The sequence below is a fragment of the Gambusia affinis genome, linkage group LG05 (genome assembly GCF_019740435.1).
Source record: "Gambusia affinis linkage group LG05, SWU_Gaff_1.0, whole genome shotgun sequence".
Lineage (NCBI taxonomy): Eukaryota > Metazoa > Chordata > Actinopteri > Cyprinodontiformes > Poeciliidae > Gambusia > Gambusia affinis.
In genome coordinates, this window is record NC_057872.1 from 2,638,183 (window position 1) to 2,660,964 (window position 22,782).

Below are 22,782 nucleotides of genomic sequence, written 5' to 3' on the forward strand. Positions count from 1 at the left end.
TTAGGCCATGAGATCTAACGAACAAATAAATGTCACAATACTCAATTAAATTCTATTTCTCCATCTGTAAAATGATAAATATCCAAATCTAAGCTAACAGGCACCAGTAATATTTATCAGTACAATACTAATTATTTACTCTTATACAATATTGGCTGCACTTATTACATTTTCGTTGTGTTATAGTCACTTTCATAATTGCCAATTGTCACTTATAACTTCTAATATGTTCTTACATAATCAGGAAATTGTCCTATTTTTGATTTTGTTTTATTCAACAGACTCGTGGTCCACAGAGAGATGATACACAACATGACAAATAAAAAACAAAAACAAAAATAAAATCTTATAAAACACTTGCATACCAATGTTTCCACAGAGCCGATTGGTATCTTAGCACACTGAGAGAGGGATTTGTGAAGTTTTAAATTTATTTAAATTTAAAAAGGCTAAAACTTGGATGTCAACAGCAGGTAGAAGTTTTTGGCCGCCAGTATATTATCAGTTGTAGTCTTGTGTAACTCTAATGAAAAACAAACTAAAATCTTATAGGGACAAACATCAGAAAGCTGGTTGTATAAATATGCATACCCGGCTTTTTACCAAACCACCTTCTCAGTTACCGTAAATTTAGCAGCCAGTTGCTTTTGGTAGGAGTCTTAAGACTGTTGAATTTTGGTCCCTAAAGTCTCATGACTGTCTGAATTTACGCTTTATGTCTTTATTTTTATGATACATGCGGACTTTGTGTGGAAAAGGTTTCTCTACTTGCCACTCAGATAATCTGCTAGAGCTGGTGTCTGCAGCTACAAGAGATGCAGATAAAGAAGTAAACTTCTCTCAAAGTGACTGAGTGAGAAGCTGGTTGTCAGAATTTGTCTCCTAAATACTTTTGGACGTCTTCTCAAAGAGAGTCTTGTAACTTTGTATGACAGAGCTCATTCTATTCTTGTTCTCATTGCACACAAGATCATTTAATGAACCTGAATAAATTCTTTTCAACTTAACAGTACTTGTATAATTTTGTTTTTCCATCACCCATTTGCCCCTGCATCATGGTCATGATCATCCAGGTTTGCTTAATGGAAAAAACTAAGTCAAATGAAGCAACCAAGGGAAAAGAAGATCTTTCTTGTCTTTGGGCTTGAGCGACGGTTGTGCTGATCTACAGCCCAGTAGATCAACAGGTCGTTAAAAAGACCCAGACCAAACCGTACGGTACCAAAACCCATAACACATTCAAAGTCACCAAAAGCCCCTTCATTCTGAAGTTCAGGTTGGCTTCAGCAAGTCATCTTCACCATGTTTAGATATCTGAATGCACGGGGCGGAAAACATGTACAGACAAATAGATTGAATTCACAGATGGTGTTTTTGATCAAACTTTTATTTTAATCAACAAATTTAATTGTGCACAAATCAAAGTCACATCACACACACAACCACACACACAACCTCACAAACACAGACACATCATTACCATTATATTGCAATTAAAATCAAAGGCTTTCTTATAAAGGGTGGTATACAGATCAGGTTTATTCAATATTCTCCAGCCAGAGTGATTCCATATTAGCCTGTGGATTATTTTCTAAGAATGGTGAAGTGGTAAAACTGCAACTCATCTCACAGCTTCTAACGGAACCTCATTGTGCTAAGCTTTGAGTGTGTGTGTGTGTCTACTGGTGACCTGCAGGGAGAGTACACATACCCCTGCAGACAGGCTCCCCCTGCAGGAACTAAGCAGGTATTGAGGATGGATGATTAACACAAATTCCACATGATTTTCATTAAGCTAATTAGAATATTCATGTACTGTGTAACAACAGTTCTGAAAGAAACCAACATATGTGGGACTGTAAAGTAGAGTCGGAAGTATTAGTGCCAGTTGATTAATATTAAAATCTCTGGCTTGGTGAATAAGATAAAGAGCCACAGGTTTACAAACAGAATATTTTTGTTTGATATTAACATTTTTTTGATGCTCTGAAACAATCCAAACCTGGAGCTGCTGCAGAGAAGATTCTTTAGACTCCAGCTTTAGCTGATGGGATGCAGGGGCAACAAAGTGCAGAGGCAACAGCCTTTAAACCAACTTTGGAAGGTTGAGGTGTAACATAACTCCTGCTCAGGACTTACATAAGTGCAAAAATATGATTATTATACCTTTCAATCTGGGATGCTTTGAGTGTGATGTGTAGCTTAAAAGAAAAAGTGCAAACAAACTGATTTTTTAGAGCAGGGTGTTTATACTAAGGTGCCAAGAGGATGTAAAATTGTATCTCTGCTACTCTAGAAAGTCCTTCAGGGAATGGAAAGGCTACATGATCTTCAACAGGAAGGTGAGTTGAGGAATGATTGAAGACCTTTGCACAGTTTTGGAACGGTTCAGTGGTGTGATAGCTGTACATAGACAGACAGAGATAGGAGTGTGTGCCACATTTCTCCACCACAGCTGCAGAAAAGGTCAGCAGAGGTCAGATCTCGCTCTCATATGTGTACATGTATGTTTTTAAGGAGAGGATCTCAGTGTAGCTCCGGCTGGTTCTCCGGTACAGGTCCAGGCCTGTGAGTAGCTCCACATCTCTGATCCGGGCCGTGTGCATCTTCATCAGGTCCTCCACCCAGCGGGAACAATCCTCAGACCTCTGTTAGGTTGGGGTCACACACAGAAAGTCATGTCCGCTGCTCTCAGAACCAGCCATGTGGACAGGTAGGACCAGAAAGTGAAAGGTACATGCTTTGTGATTGGTTCTTACGTTGCAGGTTTCGGCGTTGTTGGGTCGGTGTGGCAGGATGAAAGCGGCGCTTCTCAGTGCACCATTGCATGAGTCTGCAGGCTGTCTGAAATCCAGGCAGCTGGTCAGGACCACGAAGTAATGAGTCGGTATTGGGACAGCTCCGCTCACATGGCTGGAACAGATTTCACCTTTTAGTCAGGAGTCTGCTGACTCTGACTCAACAATTCTTTCTCCAGTTATTACAGTCTGACATGAAAAGCTTATGAAGAACAAAGTCCAAATAAAAATGGTCTTTTTTCAATGGCTAAAGGTTTTTCTTGGTTTCCTTCCTTTTGGTTGAACTAACGTTCAGTCTCTTCCTTCTTTCTGACTGTGGCAAAATATTGTTATGATGAGGAATGTGGACAAGTGCAGGTACAGGTGAGACCTAAAAGCCTATCTACACAAGAAAAAATCAAAAGTTGATTTCTTAGTGTCTGAGAGAAGTACCACTGAGGGCTAGTTAGTGACACTTCCTCAACCAAGACAGACAGATGGTTAAGAACTGATGGTTTGCAGAATAGTTTTCTCAGCACCACTCACTTATCAGTTGGAGTAAACTTCTAAAAAGACTTTGTCACTTTCCTGTTCTACTGCTGAGAACCTGCCAGGTCAGCCCAGCTAATTCCACCTTTGGTCAGCACTTATTCTGATTGAGAGACATGAATGCTAACCCGTCTCTATACCAACCCAGCAATCAACGGTTGACTGCAAACATCCCCATCTGGCCGGCCCCAATGGAACCACAGCTCTCAGGATTCCACTCCAGCTGGGGGCCCTCAAGGCGAATGCAAAGGCACCCAATCTAGGTTTGGAACCAACCGGGCCGAGGCCTGCAGTTCATCGAGTCTAGTTAGACTCAGAAGTGCCACAAGACCCACACACCTCCACCGAGGTTGACAGTCTTGCCATCTGTGAGTCGACCCAGAGGGCCAGTTCTTTGTCCGGCAGGCCACAAAAACTGACACATTTGGATCTGTCCAAACATTTGGATAGTTGGACATATCCAAATGTTTCCTTTGCAAAGATTTGGATATGTCAGTTATTAGTTAATGGTGGACATGTGTACATCCTAGGATCCAGTGGAGCTAGATTAGGATTAAAGTTAAACTATAGGTTTTAACCTTGGGGTTTCTGAGAGTCCAGTAAGCCCCAAATAACCATTAGAGATTTGTCCATTGTTGGAATAAAATTCTGAATGTTCATTTATTATTTCAGAAATGTTCCTTATATTTTTTAATAGCAGAAGTTGGGTTGTTTATTATTTCTGTCTGTTTATTTAACCTTCATTTAACCAGGAAAACCTAATTGTGATTTTAAAAAAATCTAATTTACAAGAGTGTCCTGATTCTTTGTAAGTCCTTATATTTGTTTCTTTTGTTCCCTATATTTAGAATTAGTAGAGGCTAGTAAATATCAATTTCACCGACTAATGTTGAACTTTCATTCGATTATTGGATTCTCATAATTTTCTCATAATTTGTAGCTCATAGATCATTACATCAGCCCCATGAATATATAAATCCTAAATTTGAAAAAAAAAAAAGAAATTGTTACTCTTCAGATTTATTTAAACTATAGAGTAGTTTGAATACAAGACTGGTGTATTGCTTTATATCAACCAAGTTTAAAGCCTCGCAGCCAGAAAGCATTAGAGAAACTCATTAGAACCAAAGTTTAGGTAAATAAGAGATTAATGAAGACTTTTGCACAGATCTGAACTATTCAGACAATTCACATGAACGAACAAATGAATGAATGAATGAATGAATGAATGAATTCTCCTACTCTCTGATTGTCTCAGCCGAGTCTCTGACTCCATCATAATTGTAGTCAAAGATGGGTCCAACAAGAAGGTTCAGTCCGTTCCTCTCAGTGGCGTATTTCTTCACCAGAGCTCTCTGAAAGTAAATCCAGATTCCTGAGTGGGAGTGGGAGTGTGGGCAGAGAGAAGGACGTGGCAGACGTGGGTGTGAATGGTGGAAATGATTATTAAAAGCATTATTAAAACTTCTGAGCCTAAAATGAGGAATGCATCATGAGTTCATGAAGTGAGAACTTACTCTTAAATGCAGAATACATGGGCACAGTGTTGGTGATGAGGATAGCCTCTTTTTTTTTCTCCAGGTTTGAGGAAAGCTCTGTGAACACACACAAGATATTCCACTGATGATTTCCTGTCCAATTCACAGTTATTCATCACTTTAAATCCTAATAAGACCAATTGAATGTGACTAACTATGAAAATGTCAGGGGTTATTATTACTTTAGCAGTGGCTGGGAGTGTCCACTGAGGTTGAGTGTGTTTTTGGAAGCCTGCAGTGGAGATTCACTTACGCGGCGGGTACAAGAAGGCATATGTGACATGTTTCTCTGCTTTGTAGTTGGAACACGACGGGCTGAGGGCCGGTGGGACTCTGGGATCCGGTCTTACACAGTTGGGCAGAGACTGAGGCAGACGAAACCACTGTACCTGGACAGGACAAAAAATTGTTACCCCACTTTTACCACTAGGGGGTGCAAGAAGCAAGAAGTTTGCTTGGATTTCTTTAGTGTTTCACAGAAAGACTTGAGTAATGTACATACAAAGAGAGTCTTTGACAGTACAAAAGGAGGGGTCAGGGTGGGCGGTACCTGTCTGCTGACGGTGTAGGATGTCCAGAGGGGCATGAACAGGGCTTCACTGTAGCTGCTGATGTAGTCGCTGTGATGTAGGATGGAGTATTTGGCATGGAAGAGGACAGCAGGTCGGTCGTACGGCAGGTTCCTGCTGTCTGAGGGACGGAGCAAACAGAGGAACATGGCACAGAGAGTACTGATGTAACAAGACCCATTTATACAGGTCAGACTGCAGCATGGAGGCTGAACTCTGCTGACAGCAGTCTGACTGAGGCAAACATCTGGCTCTATGAGCAAACACTTCATTTCACATGTCAGATATAAGTGAGAGTTAATACAAAAAAAATCCTCCTTGAACTTTGTTACATCACGACCATAAATGTTAATGGGCCTTTCTGGAATTTCATTTGTATGGAAGTCCCTTTTTGCCATGGAAGAAAAGGAAGTGGACTATAGCGTGGGGCATTCTGGATAAATACAACCAAAACAAACATGCAAGTCTAGCAGCAGAAATGGCTCATGGTCTTTTATCAACCACAAAAATCTGATGCCACTCCATTGTGTTTACATTGTGTGAAGGAAGAAGATGCACTCAGTTATTCAACAGGTTTGGTTTGTTTCACTCAGTGCCGTGTGAAAGAGAAACATAGCAGCTAAAAATGGAACAAATGTTGCAACTGTGCTCCCCAGTGGAACCACGTCTACCAGACTGTCAGGTGTGAACATGCCCTCAAAGTCATGATTATGAAATACTACAGAAACAGAGGGACTTTTCTCATAATTACTACTTTTGTTATTGTAAATCTAACTTTCAACGTTTGAGCTTTTATTTTTCCTCTCACAGCAGCTTGGCTTCCATACATTTGACACACCAACAGAAATAAATGAATTATTATGAAGTGGAGTGAAAATGATACATGATTCTCAAGATGTTTATTATTTTTAGTTTTAAAAAAACATCTTAGGTATCACTGACAATGCCTTTTAAATTCACGACCTTAATTCTGGCTAACAAAATTTCTTCCTGACAATGCAAGATATCTGAATCTGATATTAATTACAGCCTATAAAAAATCTGTCACCAGATGTTGGCTCCGCCCTGAACCTCCCTCCATAGGAGAACAGACAGAGTGTGAAAATGAAATCTATCAGATGGAAAGATTTACATTCTCAATCCGTCTTCAGCTGAACAGCTTTATGGAAGAGGGGCAGTTTGACATGTAGTGGACACAACAAACATATGAAAGAAGTGTTTCTGTCAGATTAAACCAAAATGGAAGGTTTGGTCTACAACAAATCCTCACCTATTCATAGATTCACAGTGAATTTTTCTGTTAAATGTTGCGAAATCATTTGTGAACATCCACCCAATCAGTGATTTTTTTTATTTTTTATTTTTTTTTTTGTAAAGCATACCTAAAATATTTGAAAGTAAGTGCAGCCCAGGCAGCTGAACTAGCCAATCCTGGAGCCCCATTCATTTTTCTGGGTGGTGATTGGCTGTACCCCATGCAGCAAACACAGTCCCAAGATGGCTTCCACTGCATGCAAAAATACACATTAACGAATATTTGGTGTTTGAACTTTTAAAATAAGCATTTTTAAATTCAACTGACAATCTGTGAAAAACTTGAACATGTTTGCACAGAGGCTCTCCGTCCAGTTAAAGAGCAGGAAAACCTTAATCTATAGAGTGTGAAAACTGGTAGAGCCAGAAAATAACCGACCAGGAGCCAAGGGAGCTTCACAAAATATTGTCTAAATTCAGGGGCAGACCTCCATCCCATTAGATTTTTATTTGTTAAAGAAAAAACCCTGGAACTGTGAATCATTCTCCTTTCCTTCCACTTCACTGCTTTATTCTACTTTGTGTTGGTGTGTCATATAAACTCATATTAAAAGGCATCATAGCCACAGCCTTTTTTTTTTAGTGTGACGAAATGTAAAAAAGTTCAAGGAGTGCATTCACTGTTTTGGCATATTGTATTTGCAAATCTCATGACAAACTGACCATTAATAGCTTGCCTCAATCGCCGGTTTAGCTCCTCCACTTTGTTCTGTAAGAGACAGAGCCAGAGTGACTCCAGGTTATAGCCTCGTACAAGGGTCACTTTCAAACCTCTCTGGCCCCTACTTTTTACACGCAACTGCAAAACGATTGGAGATTGAAACAATCTCTTGCCAGAGATCTACATGGGAATAAGAAACAGTGAAACTGCAGAACTGAGTCTCATTCACCACAGAACAAACCAGTGGACTGGAAAACCCATTTCATATGCAAAAGAGAATGTGAAATGGTAGCCTGTGCATTTGTTTGCAACAAAACAGTGTGAACTGAAGGTGAACTGACTCCAGCTCTGCTGCAGAAGGCAAGAAGGTAATTTCAATTTTACAGGAAGACGTAGAGCAACCCAGTGCAGAATGTCATACAAGTACAGGTGACTGTGGAGGACACTGTGATAATTTTACAAGTCAATGAATAATAACTCGTGTAAATATAAGTCATATTTAGGATATTATTTGTTATGCTAGCTGGTCTTGAGTAGTTGTTATTTAGTCAGCCAGAATTTGTTTGTCATAAGCTGAGCTTTAGCGCTGCTTCATGAAAGTTTTTATACATAATGAATATGTCACATGTGAATGAACAGTCATGGGAATAAATGACTGACTCCAGAACTGTTTATTCACATTCTTTCTCCCTTAGGGCCTCCACAAAAGCTAGAAACGGCCCTAGCTAAGACCTTCCTCCTGGCTGTACTTCTGTTACAGCAAAAACTGGAGTTCTCACAAGCTTTTCTGTTAGCTGTAGTTCCTTACTCTGACTAAGTCATTCCAAACCTTATGCTGAAGCCATTCTTTTGTGGATCTGGTTGGATGTTTGGGCTCACCGTTAATGGAAAAAGAAAATCTCTCTTCACGTTCAGCCTTTCAGCAGACACCTAAAAGCAGGGGTGGAAAGTAACTGGTTACAATTACCCACTTTACTGTAATTAAGTACAATTTGTCTATACTGTAATTTTTTATCAGTTACTGTAATTTGTTGACATGACTATATGCTAAAAGTTAATCAAAATGTTCTGAAACAAATTCTTATATTAAGCATGTACATACTTATTAAAATAGGTTAAGACAGCTATTCTCTATTTTTGCTTCCAAACAAACTGGTTTGTTTTTCATTTGAAGTTTATAAAAAGACTGGAAATTATTTGCCATGTTCTCCTTTTTTCCAGGCCAAAACGCAAGCATCCTAACAGAGTGTGAAGACTTTTCCTTTGTATTTCCATTATCAAACAGCCTTCAAATCTGTCGTGCTGTTGATGCTTCATATCAGAAGTTTTCAGTCTGCTTGCGCTGGTCCTCCACTGTACCTGTGGAAGTCAGTAAAGCTAAAACCAGGCATTCCTCTCAACTGTCTAACAGGGCTGACCTTTTCATCGCAGTTGCAGACCAAGTTATCTGTTGCCATAGGAGCAAGCTTGGAGGCCGTCGGCCTGGACACCTCCTCTGGCATGGTGGGTCTAAAAGTCGGTCTTCTCAGCAGGCGGTTCAGACTGCCATGAGTTCCATTGTTTGGAGCTGGTATAAGACCCAGGAGATCTGAGGATGGGATAAGTTAGAGATTGATTGATTGATTGATTTGTTGATTGATTGATTGATTGATTGATTGATTGATTGATTGATTGATTGATTGATTGATTGATTGATTGATTGATTGATTGATTGATTGATTGATTGATTGATTGATTGATTGATTGATTGATTGATGTTAAAGCGTAAAGTGCCTATTAATGAACGTAAAATGTTGTCATAAATAAGCCGGATTTAGCGAAATGCTAGTTTCCAGCTGTAGTCCCATAACACTAACAATGCAAGGCATAAACATTCACACAGTTTTATACATAAAAATAAAAAACACAAACAAATAAATACTATATATAAAGTCAGAAAACCTACTTCATAAGCTAAATAAAAAAACATATTTACAGAACTGTCAAAAAAATAACTAAAACTAAATGAGCTAAACACAGTGCTGTACAATCCAAAAACACATTACCTGTATATGTCACAGGATTGGACTATAAGACCACCATGTTGTCCAATGTGTTTACACAGGATCTTCCAGTCAGACAATCTGGGGACTGCCAGTTACTTATAGCCCTAACACATTCCCTGTAGTACCTCCTCTAGATGTGACTACTCCTCACTGAACCATTCATGACGGAAGCTCTGTGACTGTTTGTCTGAATGAAGCCTTCCAGTTGCAGGAATAGTTTCAAATCAAACACATGCACTCAGTTTTGAACACAAACTAATTCAGAAACGGGTCTTACCACACATTACGTTATACAGTTCAATGTTTTCAAAGGCTGGAACTTTGGTCTTGAATTTAAATGAGGGTCCATAGCCACAAAAAATAGTCTGAAGTAGAAGGTGAGACTGGTCATATAATCGAAAAGAATATAGAAAGAAAATATGCCCTGCTTTTTTAATGCTTTGTGCACCAGTAGGTTTTATTTTTATATAATTATTGCTGTAGAAAATGTTTTAATCGAAACTTTTGAATAATTTGTAATAAATATGCTAATATTGTTGGCTTGTTAACATTGTTCTGGCATAGCATCTGTCTGCTGCTTGTATATTAGATGTAAGATGTGAAATACCTGCATGCTGTTGATCTTATTGTCATATCCATGGTCGCCTAAGGATCCACAGGATCTCCTCCCCACTGGGGGTTTCCTGAAGTCAGGTTTGGATGAGATCAATATCAAGTTATTGTTACAATGGCTTTAAATTCCTCACACAATCTGTGACTAAAGTTCTAGAGAAGCATTACTCATCATTCAACTCACTCAGAATAAACACATAAAGGTTTTCAACTTTGACAGAAAACGACTTACTCTAAAGAAAGAAATACTTCATTTATTAGTAACTTCCAGTTAAACACTCTAATGCATATCAGCTTAAGCATAGGTTTGCATTTCAAATTAGTAAAGCCACAGGCATGCAAAAAATGTAACAGAGTAACTGAAAGCATTTTATGATGTGAGAACATTTGGAGTTATACAGCCAGTAATGGCTGTGTGCATGTGTGCATGTGTGGGTGTGTGGGTGTGTGTGCGTGTGTGGGTGTGTGCGTGTGTGTGTGTGTGTGGGGGGGGGGGGTGCAAATGGTCTAACACTCTGCTCACAGCTCTAGTGCCAACGATTAGCCTGTCTGTGGAAGGGAGCTACACAGAAACCATAAAGATTTCTTTCATCCAGCTGCTGTGCACTTCAGTGAGGGAAACCAACAAACAGAATGTCAACAACCAAGACCAGTAAAGGTAGCTGTGGTGCTGGCTTTACACCGTCTGCTGGGGTGGCTGGGTGCTGTGTGGAAACCTCCTACAGGTCAACATCACCAGACTCAGTTCAGCTCAGCTCCCCTCAGTTCACTTTACATAAGTTCAGTTTATTTTAGTTTACTTAGGGTTAGTATAGTTTAGTTAACATAATTCAGTAAAGTTTAGACTAGCTAAATTACCTAATCTAGTTTAGGTAATTTAGCTTTGATTAGGCTGACTTAGTTTGGCTTAGCTGTGCTAATTTAATATAGCTTAGTTTAGCATAGCTTAGTATAGCATAGCTTAGTTTAGATTAGCATAGCTTAATGAACTTTACTCGGTTCAGTTTAGCTTTGCATAGCTTAATTTAGTTTAAGCTATGCAGGTGTGTAACTTAAACATTTATAGTTTAGTTTATCTTAAACTAGATTAAGGTAATCTAGCACTAAGCTATTTTTCTTGGTGCGCCATTAACATGTCAGCTTCTCCATTATTTTACACATTTGGGGCTTTCATTACTCCTACTGTTAATATGTGGAAGGCCGTCACAGCAGGGTTTTTATTTATTTCAGCACCAGGTTGTATAAGAAAAACGGTTGACTAATATTTTATATATATATATTTTATATAACTGACTTTAATATGGTGCAGCAACCACTTAAATAATTTAAGGTGTTTTGTTAGAAATCTAAACTCATTGTTCTGGAACCATTTTACTTTTGATTTGATGAATCTAACTTAGGTGACAAAAAGTTTGCACGCTGCAGTACATCATGTACAACAATCTTCAGGACTATTGTTTTTGTACATTTAAATAAAGACTTTACTAATAGAAAAGTTAAGACTGATTATCAAGTGCAGCTGCTGCAGTAGTTCTGCCACCGTACTTGGCCACAAGCCACTTCCTGTCCACCAGCAGGTGGATGTCTTCAATACGTCGATTGTTGGCGTAGTGCAGTCTCTTAGGCAGGTGCTGCTTCAGGTACGGCTTAAAGTGCTGCTCTGCCTTCTTACACTGTTGAAGAAATCATTTAGATGACACATCACCACATGTCGAAGAGGAAATCAAATTACATGCATCTCCACTTCCTCATTTCAGACCTTCATATTCTGAACAAATATTTTACTCACTGTTAGATTTGCAACAACAGCTTTGGGGTTATCTGAAAAAAGAAAACATATGGTCACAGAAATTGTTGGACTTTCTGAGCAATGGAGATGAGAAGAGTAAGTCTGAAATGTTGGCTTCGTCTTTACATCCTTTAATTCTAAACTGCTTGGTTGGTTGAGAAGTCCATCATATGTTCTCAAAAGACCTTAAAGGGACACTTGTTTTTTTGTAAGGTATCATGTGGAAAAATACTGGCACTATTCCTTTAAATGCGAAGTTATTTCTTGTGCTTTTACAATTTAGGCTCAGTGACGGCATGATGGGGATAGGCTGACCTTGAACCTGCTGATATAAATGGAACGAGACAAAATTCTGCTGGTGCCTGAATGTACAGTCAGAGATCAGGGCAGGACTATTTCCTTTAGTCCTTGCTCAGTCAGTGAGCCTGTTTGTTCCTCGTCTCCTTGTAACATTGCATCTGAAGCACATTGCTGAAAGAATTCAGAGAGTTGCTTTTCTTTATCACAGGTCCTTTAAGCATCATCATCAGCATTTCAGATAAAACAAGATAGAAAAAGATCCCAAATCTATCAGTTATTTACAACAGTTCTTGTGTGGTGCGTTTAATTTCTTTAAAGCAGAGAGAACAGAACTTTTCACTCACGATTGGGGTTGCTGGGATATCGGGAGCGTATTCTGCCATGAGACCCAGGGATGAGGCTGATGTCATCAACTGTGGTCATGTAGTTGCTGAGGAACTCTGTGCGATCACAGTGAGCCTCTTCCATACCTGAAACATCGCAGGAGGAGAAGGCTGGTGTGAAACTCTCAAGGACTTTTACAATAATGGAAATCATCTAATTGGATTCTTGCTTTCCATTTCTGGTAAAGTCTGCAGGAGTTCATCCTACTCAGTCGATTCACTGACAGACTGGTTCTCCTATTGGCTGACCCACTTTATTCTACCAATCATTGTTTGTAATCAACCAGCAACATCACTGTGTAAACTGACACAAATATAAGTTTCAAAGTCATTGTTTCCAGTGTTGATCTTAGTCCTTCCTAACTTCTGGAATTGTTGGATATCATCATTTGCACCAAACTCCTGACTGATGGTGATCCGTTCTGGTCTTCTGAGTTCTTGGACTTGGCTCCAGTTTGTTGTCTTGTGTTTCTTCTACACGAAATTTATTAAGTTTCCACTAATTAATGGATTTATGGAGTTTCCACACCACAGATCCAAACTTTCAACCTTTGAGCCACTCTGTTATAACTATAGCCATGTGACACTGAGCTCCATCATGCTGAAAAATCCACCGATTATGACTAAGTTATTCCTTGGAAAACATTTTGTTCCCATTCTTTATATTCATGGGCAGAAGTAGAAGGAAGCCTGCTGCTAGACACAAACCCAATCCATGGCAGTTCATTTCTTTTTCTCTGGAGAAATAATTTTTCACTTCTCCAGAAATTAAAAATCATTTCTGGAGAAATGATCTCCCAATCAGATGGAAGTTTGATCAGAAGATTGATTAGAGAGGACAACTTATCAGGAATTTAGTCAATGCCTTTCGATGTCCTACAAATGAATCCTCACAATGTGAAGCTCAACTTGGTGCATGATCCAGAATGCTGTTACTTTGTCTGTAATATTCCCATTAGCTGTTCCCTGAGAGTGACCACGATGAACATCGTCAGGTCAGCTGCTGGTAATTTTGAGCTAATCAGAAAAATTTAGGCTTTGGAGCTGAACCGTACAATAGAGTAGAGCCACACGAAGCTGAAAACATCATGAGCTGCTGAGAGGAAGTGGGAGTTCAGGAGACAGACAGGACAAGCTTGGTTCTCTGGGGAACACCTCAGGTGAGGAGGGGAACACGTCAAAGGCTTGAGTTTCAATGTGGTAACCCAACAGTACCGTGTCTACTGGGCTATTAGTCATAGAAAAAAACACCTCAAGCAACACTTGAGGTGTTGCTTGGCTATAGATGCCAAGCAGGGACTCAAATAGATTACTTTAGCTGAAGAGCTTCTAATGTGATCAACTGATAGTCATAAATAAAAAGATGAACAATCAGAATTTCAAATGAGGGTTTGGACTGAGCCTGAGTCTGTACCGTGGTCTCCCACCAGGATGATGTTGACACATCGATGCAGTTTCATCTGCTTGAGTCCGTCCATCAGCTGACCCACAATCCGATCACTTGCCCTCAGAACATTGTTAAGCTAGAAGAAGATAAAGGAAGCCATGAGCGACCAAACCCACTCAGGATCAGAATCTCCTGGAACAAACATACTCACGTCTGCACTCATTGGGCCCATTTTGTGTCCAGAAGCGTCTGGTTCCTCAGAGTGCATGGCATAAACATAGGGCCTGAAACAGAATACAGGTGAAATGGGTGGTGTGTTGTCCAATACAAAGTTAATACTATTGGCTTAGAAGTGGCTCTAATCCTGAGCAGAAGATCAGCTATGTGTCAGACATGCTAAAGAACTGTTTTCAAATGATGATTTCATTCATCAAAGGGAAAAAAAACTTCTCCAAACTAACCTGGCTCTACACTGAACAAAACAACTCTTTGGAGGAACATAAAAAAAATCATGGAAAGGTTTTCCACCTGATTACTTTGCTTTATTTCAGCACCATGTAATTCTGTTACTCCTATTTAAAGCAAATGTGTTGGCTGAACTTAATGTATTATGGTTATTTATAATTTAAATAAAATGAGTTGGCTCAACTTATTTTATTGTGGTTATTGCATTAAGTGTTGGCTCAATAGAATTTATTAAGGTTGAATTAAGGGTTGGGGAACTTTGAACTTGAACAAACTCAAATTGACCTGACTGAACTGAATTAACACTAGTTCTTGTTCAGGAGGAACTGGAGTAACACTGTCAGGTTTAGAGAGTGATTCCTTTTTTACAATGGCCTAGGTTGACTGATGATCAGTAACACCTGAGAGAGACTGAAAAGCAAAGACAGATCAAAAATCCAAACTAGGATTGTTTCAGTGAGAGGAAAGTATGACCAGAGACAACATATGTGTGAATGTGTGATCACCTCTCTCCTTCAGGGAGATGGAGCCACTGCAGCAAAGTCAGGATCCTCCTCTCCAAAGGAATGGCCCTACAAATGGACAGAAAGACAATCTGCTGTTAAAGCCCCACATTCTGATATTAATTCTAAAGCTATGAGGGGGCAAAATTTAGGACAAACAAAACTTTTTTTATTACATTTTACATCGTTTTCAACTTTGCAGGAAAAAAATATCCTGATCCCAATAAAAGCTCACTCTTTTTCTGATGTTTGTTCAAGAGAAGAGGTGAATTCACTCAGCTGATTTTCTCAAACTGAAACGTATTTTCCAAGTGGGACAATAAACGTGACTCTATTTTGTGGTCTACCACACATATATGTTTTTTTTTCTCACTTTCTGAAGTTAAATCAGACCTTAGTTTTCTAGTTAGAATCACTAAATTTTTTTCGAAGTGTTAAATGGCAGTAAAACAAAAAAATATGTCAGAAGAAATGTATTTATTAATGTCTTCAAAATCAAAAGTTTTGCAAAGTGAAGAAACGTCACCTTAAAGGAAAAACTGCTATCATCTGTGAACATACTAGTCTAAGCATTCATGACAGAATGCATGAATGCTCTCAGTCATGCACTCAGCTAGCTACCCACGCTAGCTACAACATTGTGGGTACCTAGCTGTTGCTCAGCAGAAAGCTAGCATGAGGGTGTATGCAGCATACACAGGATAAAACAGTGTTAAAGTGTTAAGAGAGAAGCCATGTTGTGACGACTTCCTGAAGGTTGAGTTTCAGAAAGAGCAGGAATTTTTTAACTCCTCCTCTTTCTAATTTTACACCAATTTTTGAGGTGTGGAGAATGTCTCCATGTAAAACTCAGTGGTAACGTGGAAACGTGTTTACGTGTGAACTTACACAGGCCAGAAGAAGGGGGCAGCTTTCAGTCCCTGTCTGAGGGCAGTGATCCAAATCTGAACGAAGAAACTCTCGGTTAACTATTATGATGTTTCAATTGATATAAAAGTGTCAAGATGAAGCTAATAACTGTTCTATTACAATAATTTATTCTTTCAGATTTATATTTCTCCCAAATTTGTGTCCATTATTTTTTCTGTAAGAGCGTTTTTTTTTCAATTTTCTGCAAAAAGCTGAAAATTAGAAACAGAATTACAATACCAAGCTGAAAAACTAAGAAACATCCAAGCTTCAAGTAGAGGACATTTACTGAAAACAAACAAATCCCATATCACAAAGTAACAAAAACATTTTTTTTTTTTGTTTGTTTAGTTTCATCAGCAACTTGTAATTACTAATCCACAACTTTCTGTTTCCCTGGGGTGTAAATATGATGTAACACAGAGCAGAGGCCTATTTGTTTTTGGCCGCTGATGGGGAACCATATATCCAGCGCACAGGATGACCACTGCTACAGAACAGTAGCAAAGTGTTACCATAACAACCATTAAGTGCCATCTGCTATCTTTACACATCTTTACAAATGTGAAGGGTCAACTGAGTCATGCACTAATGACTCATTAGTGACTCTAATTGTTTTTAGACTCAGTTGGTTGACGCTAAAGACAAACACTGGGCCTCTGCAGGGACTTACTGGTTGTCCTCCCCACCAGCGGTGGTTCAGCTTTTCATTGGTCATCAGGTTGAATGTTGCATTAAATGTTGGGTCATACATAGTGTTTCCAACGATGCCATGAGACTCTGGATAGAGACCCTTAAATGAAACGATTGGTCATATATGAGTCACACCACCTGTTTTATTTACTTATTTAAAAACCAACTAAGTATTAATATAGGAATGATGTGCAGATATTAATATTTGTAAGGATAAACTGAAATCATACTCACTGTTGACATTGAATAGAGGTTAGGAAAGGTTTTGGAAGGATAAACAGGCCTCATGTAAGGAGCGTGGGTTCCACAATTTCCTAAAGAATAACAGTTTTTCAATTTTCTGATTTAATAATCAGTCAGCCACGGATTTAACACAATGTACAAAATAAAATTCTGTTCAAAGGTAACTGTTTTTATGCATTGTAGAATAATTATTAGTAGGAATTGGTTCCCCACCAACCAATTAAAATACAGGAAAAATGAATAAATACATAAATAAAATGCAGGGAACTGACAGATTTTCTTTTTTCTTTCTTTTTTTGTAGAAAGTAGGTAATCTAGTCTCCCAGTGAATTTCCCAAGATCAAGCAAGGGAAAAGTTTTGCACTGCACAATCATATCAAAGATCAGCTGATTCAGCTAAGAGGGATTTGGTTGTGCTGACAATATCGTCCCTACTTCATAAAATAGAAGGATATCATTGTTTCTGTGTTGTATGCTTCATTTTGAAGATGTTAATTGAAGCTAATAAAAGAGATGCTAACTCACTGAGTTTTATGATGTTGGGTATGATGGAGCTCCCCTTCTTCATGTAAGATGCTCTGAACCCATCCAGAGACAGTACGATGAGAGGTGGGCGCGCAAACCTGCACATGGACCAAAACGGAGTGTGAAGGGTAAAACTTTGTCAGGCTATTGTAATCTCATTCCTCTCTTTAACATTGTGAAGGTTTCAAAGATTAACATACCCAGCAGGACATTCTGGGCTCCTGATTTCCTCACATTTAGCCTGCAGCCAGGAAGTGTCTCCTGAAGAGATCCGAAAGTGAGGTGAAACACGGCAGCAGCCACATTCCAGAAAGCCAAAAACATTCCTCAACTTAAGATAAGCAACTACTGCAGGGAACAAGTATTTCCACCATTAAACATTTTTAAGCTCTTTTTTCCCAAAGAAACATTTCTTTTTAGAAAGAAATAACTTGAGTAAGTGTGAAATCAAATTCAGAGCAACTTCATTTGGTTTGTTTTTCTTCATGATTTCAGTGAATGACAACAATATTTAACAAGCTTTCAACTTTCTTTAAGGAGAAAAGGGTCCAATCAAGTTGTTAAATCAAGAATGAACTATAATTGATTACATTTTTGTGAAGCTGAGTAGGTTTTACAAACCACACCCAGGTCTGATCAGTCCAGTAGAACCAAGAATTCCCTTCAACAGATCATGTCTCACAACATGAAGTAGGCTATAAGATCTCTAACAACAACAACACATCATGCCCTGATCACAAAAGTTCAAAAACAGAAGAGAAACAAATTCTCTGGCATTCATCAGTCTGGAATGGATGATGAAGCCATTTCTGAGCTTTTGGGATTCCAGAGAACAACAAGGAGTCATATCTGAGATAGATAGTATATTTATAACAACTGAACTTAACATAGCTATTGATTATGCTGTAAAATAGCACTGTGTGCTTGGAAAACACATAATATTGACCCTTTAAAAATATCTAACATCAGCCGATACCGATGTTGATACTGATGCTGATGCCGATATATCGTGCATCCCGATCACAGACTTGACAGCAGCTGCAGTCGAGAGTGGCTTAGGGTGTAATGGTTTTTCCAGAAAGGCTCAGATTGTTTGGTGCAGTTTTCACTGACAAAGTCTAATCGTCATCTAAAAACATTTCTTTGTTGTTTGTTAGGTAAGGTGGATGCTTCAAACCTCTGCACAGCTTCCCGTAGTTGGTGCAGCAGTCTCCCCTGGCGAGGCAGTCATCAGAGCAGTGGCAGGCGTGCTGTTCATTCCGGGTCTCGCCACATCGATCCTTGCTGCATTCATAACCTCCCTCTGTACACAACCAGGAACAGGAAGCAAGAAGGGAAAACTGCTGATCCAACAATCTTTATGGAGTTCTAACTAATCTTAGAGATTACCGTGAAAAGCACAACATCACAGTGGCAGTGGGAGGCAGCGGTGTGGCTGGGCAGTGGTCAGGCAGTCTGGGGTCTATGGTGACTTTTGTGGCTTAAATAATTTTCCTATTGAACTGAGCTTTTATTTGGGATGTGACACTGTCAGGGAAAATTGCATCATGGCTTTAAGGCACATGCAGGATTAAAGTGGCCAATCAGCAGTGAGCCAAAGACCACCAGGCTGAAGGAGGGAGCATAAAATCAGACCACCAGTGCTGGAAGTAGCAGGGGGGAAATGTTGACACAGCAGAGGGAGAAAGAGAAAAAACAGCAAACCTGTTTCAGCATCATTAAGAGCAGCTCGCTCTTAAAACACATGCAGCTGAACTATAAGTTTGAAAGTTTTCTGTTATTTCTATAATGAATCATTCTTTCATGTGAAAAACTATTTAGAGATTACATCTCTGCTGAACAAATGTTCCTCTTTCAAACCCTGTTATTTGTTGCTATGATTTTATGCACTGCTTCAGGAAAATCATGGTCTTTTAATAATGGAAAAGTTTTGATCAGAAATACTTTAAATCCTGCTACAAACGGATGACTGATGAAACAAAAGACCTCAGATTTGTTTTCATGTAAATAAAATGGTGCGGTATTGGAAGGTCAAGATGGAAAGCAGCAACAGGCTTTAAAAAAGCCAGACATGAAAACCAAAATGGATTTTAATAATCAGCTCTGCATGTGCAAGTATCATTACTTTCTGTACAGTTTGCATATTTTCTCTGATCATACGTGGGTTTTCTGTGGGTGCTCTGTTTCCTCCCACAGTATAAATACATGGATGCTGATGAACTATGCTCTTTAATTGCCCTTTTGTCAGTATGGATGTTTTTTCAGTGTCTCCATGTTTCCCTGGCAACCTTTCCCAGGTGAGCCTCACCTCTCACCTCATGATCTGGAGGCAGAAACCAGATTATCTGACCTGGCAGGAAGAAGCAGACATAAACTGTGGCTGGATGATCTCAGCTGTGGTTTCAAAATCATCTCCCATTTTTTGCAACCATCTCATAAGGTAGAAGCCAGACCTAGCTGGACATTTCTCACAAGTAATTAGATTGGTAGCAGACCACATTTGTTGATTGACTGGTGGATTTACATCACTGACAACGTCTCAACTAACGTTTAAGGTTCAAACCTTTTTAGACCGCCTTCAGCATCAACTGGACTGGGCAACCTGCAAGACCCGAATATACAGAGAGATTTCAGAGAAACTGGCCGCTCAACGCAACACACACACACAAATGACATCATCGGACATCATTAAGTATGGCTCCTGTACGTTCATGGTACGTATTTCCACATCCCCCCCAAATTCCTGTCCATGTTCACCCCCACATGGTGAGGAAGACATTACCAATGGAGACACACCCAATGTGGCTATAATTAAACCAGACGTTCACCGGTGAGACTTCACAATGGAAAAGATGCTTTATGTAGCTAACACTTCTATTAACTACTTTTTTACAAAGTACTCCAGCATCCAGGATAACTTTCTATTAGAAAACGACTCATCTTTCCATGTAAACTAGAAACTTTAAATACCAGGTGATGAGGACAGACTGTGATCTGACCTGGATCACAGAGGAGCTGCTGCTGCTCTGTAAGACCCAGCAGACAGATGAGCGGAACAATGCAGAAGTGATACGGTCTTGAGGTGTCACAGGTTAGCATGAAGGCACGTTTGTGTTGCCTTACCTGTCCGGACGCAGAGCTGGTTGAAGTCAGAGCAGCAGCTCTTGTAGGTCTTACACAGGTTGTCACAGCGACAGTTTGGGGGCGTGGCCTCCACTAGCTCATAACATCTGTTCCTGCAGGAGCCAGAGGTCGGTATGTAGAGCGACCCGGAGAGATCTGCCGACAGGAGAAACAGAGCTTCAGGAGGAATATCTAAACCTCAGGTCGTCTTCGTCATTCATGGCTTACACAGATATAAACGAGATGAAATAAGATGCATCTGGTAGAACATCAAGCCCTGTCACATTTATGAAGTGTCATTTTCTAATGCTTCTGTTTCATACAGTATTTGTTTGTTGGAATAAGAGCTGTAAACCTTTACAGTGTTCTACTGCATCAGGGATTGGTTAGCATCATTTGCTCTGATGACACTGTTCCATCTTTTATCAATACTTTAAAAAAAGTTTAAAGTCATGAATGAAGAAATTTCAAAATTTATGTTTTCATTCATCTGGAACAAGAAAATAATTCTGTTTCACCACCTACCTCCATGTTTTACTTTTTTCCTTTAATAAAATCACCATTCAAAAATTGCATTTGTTCTCTCTGGTTATGATTGTCTGGTACTAACATCTCTATATGATTTGAACTGGGCCAAAGACTTTGAATGTGTGCTTTTTTGCATTGTTCTTTATATAAAACTCATAGGCTCATAATACATGATTTTTTTAAAAATCTTGGGATTTTGATTAATATAAACAATATTCAAGAATTGAAAATTAGGAAGTTCTGTGACAGACTGGCGACCTGTCCAGGGTGAACCCCGCCTCTCGCCCGGAACGTTAGCTGGGGATAGACACCAGCAACCCTCCCGACCCCATTAGGGACAAAGGGTGAATAGAAAATGGATGGATGGATGGAAAATTAGGAAGTTATCTGTATTTTGCGGGAGACAAGATGACTATTACTATCATGCATCAATGCATGTAAACGACTACTTACTAATGTATTACAGAATTAGTAGCAGAATTTGTCTGTTAGGGCTTTCTAAGAGCTGAGGCTGTTTTATTAACAGCTATGACTGAAAACTGTCCCTGTGTTGTCATATCATGCTGATGTCCTCCTTTCCTTCATCGTAATGATGGGGCCCACTGCCACATGCAGCTTATTAACAGGCAGCAGGAAGGAAACTTTTCAATGATACGATCCCAGAGGAAGATCCGTACTACATCCCCCACCACACCCCCCACAAACACACCACACACACACACACACACACACACACGCACGCACGCAGGGAGCTCAAGGCCAAAGTCACAGTGTACTCACACTCCATCCTGGCTGCGGTCCCGTCCTCTCCTGAGCGCTTGGGCCGGCCGGAGACAAAGCCCCAACACAGGTCTGAGCTGCACAGCACCGACAGCATCCACACACACTGAGGGGACAGCAACCAGCCTGGCATTACAACACACTCTCACACTTCAGCTGTTTAACCTCTAACTGCAAGGCAAAACACAAGCTGACTGCTCCTGCACCCCTTCAGACCCCACGCACACCCTGGGCAGTAGGGACCACCTACATGCCAGAAGCTTGCAGCTGACACACACACACACACACACACATCCAGAATGGTTCTGCAGCTGGAAATGAGAAACAGAGGAAATATGCCAAACCCAGGCAGAGGTGTGCAGAGCGACACAGCAGCATGTCTTACCGTACCAGTTTCTGCAGCAACATGCTTCCTCCTGACAGCAGTCCTGAGCTGAGGGTCCGAGACACTTCAGGAGCCAAGGACCACTGAGGAGGAGGGCACTTAAATACAACCAGAGGGAGGAGCCGGAGAAGCGGACCGGAATCCTATTGGTTTGGGTGTGGAGGAGGGGCTCCTGGCTGAGCTGGAGGTTATGGGGTTAATGGGGTGCCATTGGGTCCCATCCTTGATTATACGCTTCTATGTAAAATGATTCATGTCCCACTGATTTCATACTGTCAGAATTTGAAATTTTTTACATCATGAGCCAGAACAACTCAGGGAACAGCAAACCTGCAAAGTGGAAGAAATCTGTTGAAAATCTGAAAGTGTGAGTTTGCATTGAGCCACACTGAGTCCAGAACCAGTAAAACAGTAAACAGCTGTCTGCAGGTCTGCAGGACAGTCTCTACCAAACAGCTCAGGCTGTCAAATATGATGGACAGCTTCTGGAAACCAGACTCTCTGTTAACTTTAGGCCTGGCCCACAGTGTCCAAAGTGGGGCCTGTGGGCCGTTTGCGTCGCCAGCATCAAACAAATTCGTCCCACCAATTTGTTGGTTGATGGTTGAAGCAGCTGGAGACTGTTAAAATAATTATGTTTTGTTATCATTCTTACATTAATAGTTTTACTAGTTGTTTTTCATTTAAAGGTTTAGTGTTCTAAT

The 22,782-nt window shown here is 39.9% G+C and overlaps 1 protein-coding gene across 1 annotated transcript; it reads right to left on the reverse strand.

The window, feature by feature from the left end:
• Positions 1 to 1,353: 1,353 nt before the first annotated feature.
• Positions 1,354 to 21,841, reverse strand: LOC122830925 (ectonucleotide pyrophosphatase/phosphodiesterase family member 2-like). Its single transcript, XM_044116728.1, has 25 exons — positions 21,694 to 21,841; positions 20,386 to 20,541; positions 18,440 to 18,565; positions 17,463 to 17,523; positions 17,263 to 17,360; positions 16,729 to 16,808; positions 16,475 to 16,594; positions 15,781 to 15,836; positions 14,896 to 14,961; positions 14,136 to 14,208; positions 13,952 to 14,060; positions 12,499 to 12,624; positions 11,855 to 11,886; positions 11,611 to 11,738; positions 10,061 to 10,136; positions 9,731 to 9,818; positions 8,827 to 8,996; positions 8,288 to 8,338; positions 7,411 to 7,456; positions 5,415 to 5,554; positions 5,118 to 5,253; positions 4,844 to 4,921; positions 4,569 to 4,701; positions 2,760 to 2,913; positions 1,354 to 2,648 (listed from the first exon to the last, which is right to left on the reverse strand). Exons 1-25 carry the CDS (start codon positions 21,824 to 21,826, stop codon positions 2,478 to 2,480), a joined length of 2,607 nt encoding a protein of 868 aa, XP_043972663.1. The 5' UTR covers positions 21,827 to 21,841; the 3' UTR covers positions 1,354 to 2,477.
• Between the last annotated feature and the right edge of the window lie 941 nt (positions 21,842 to 22,782).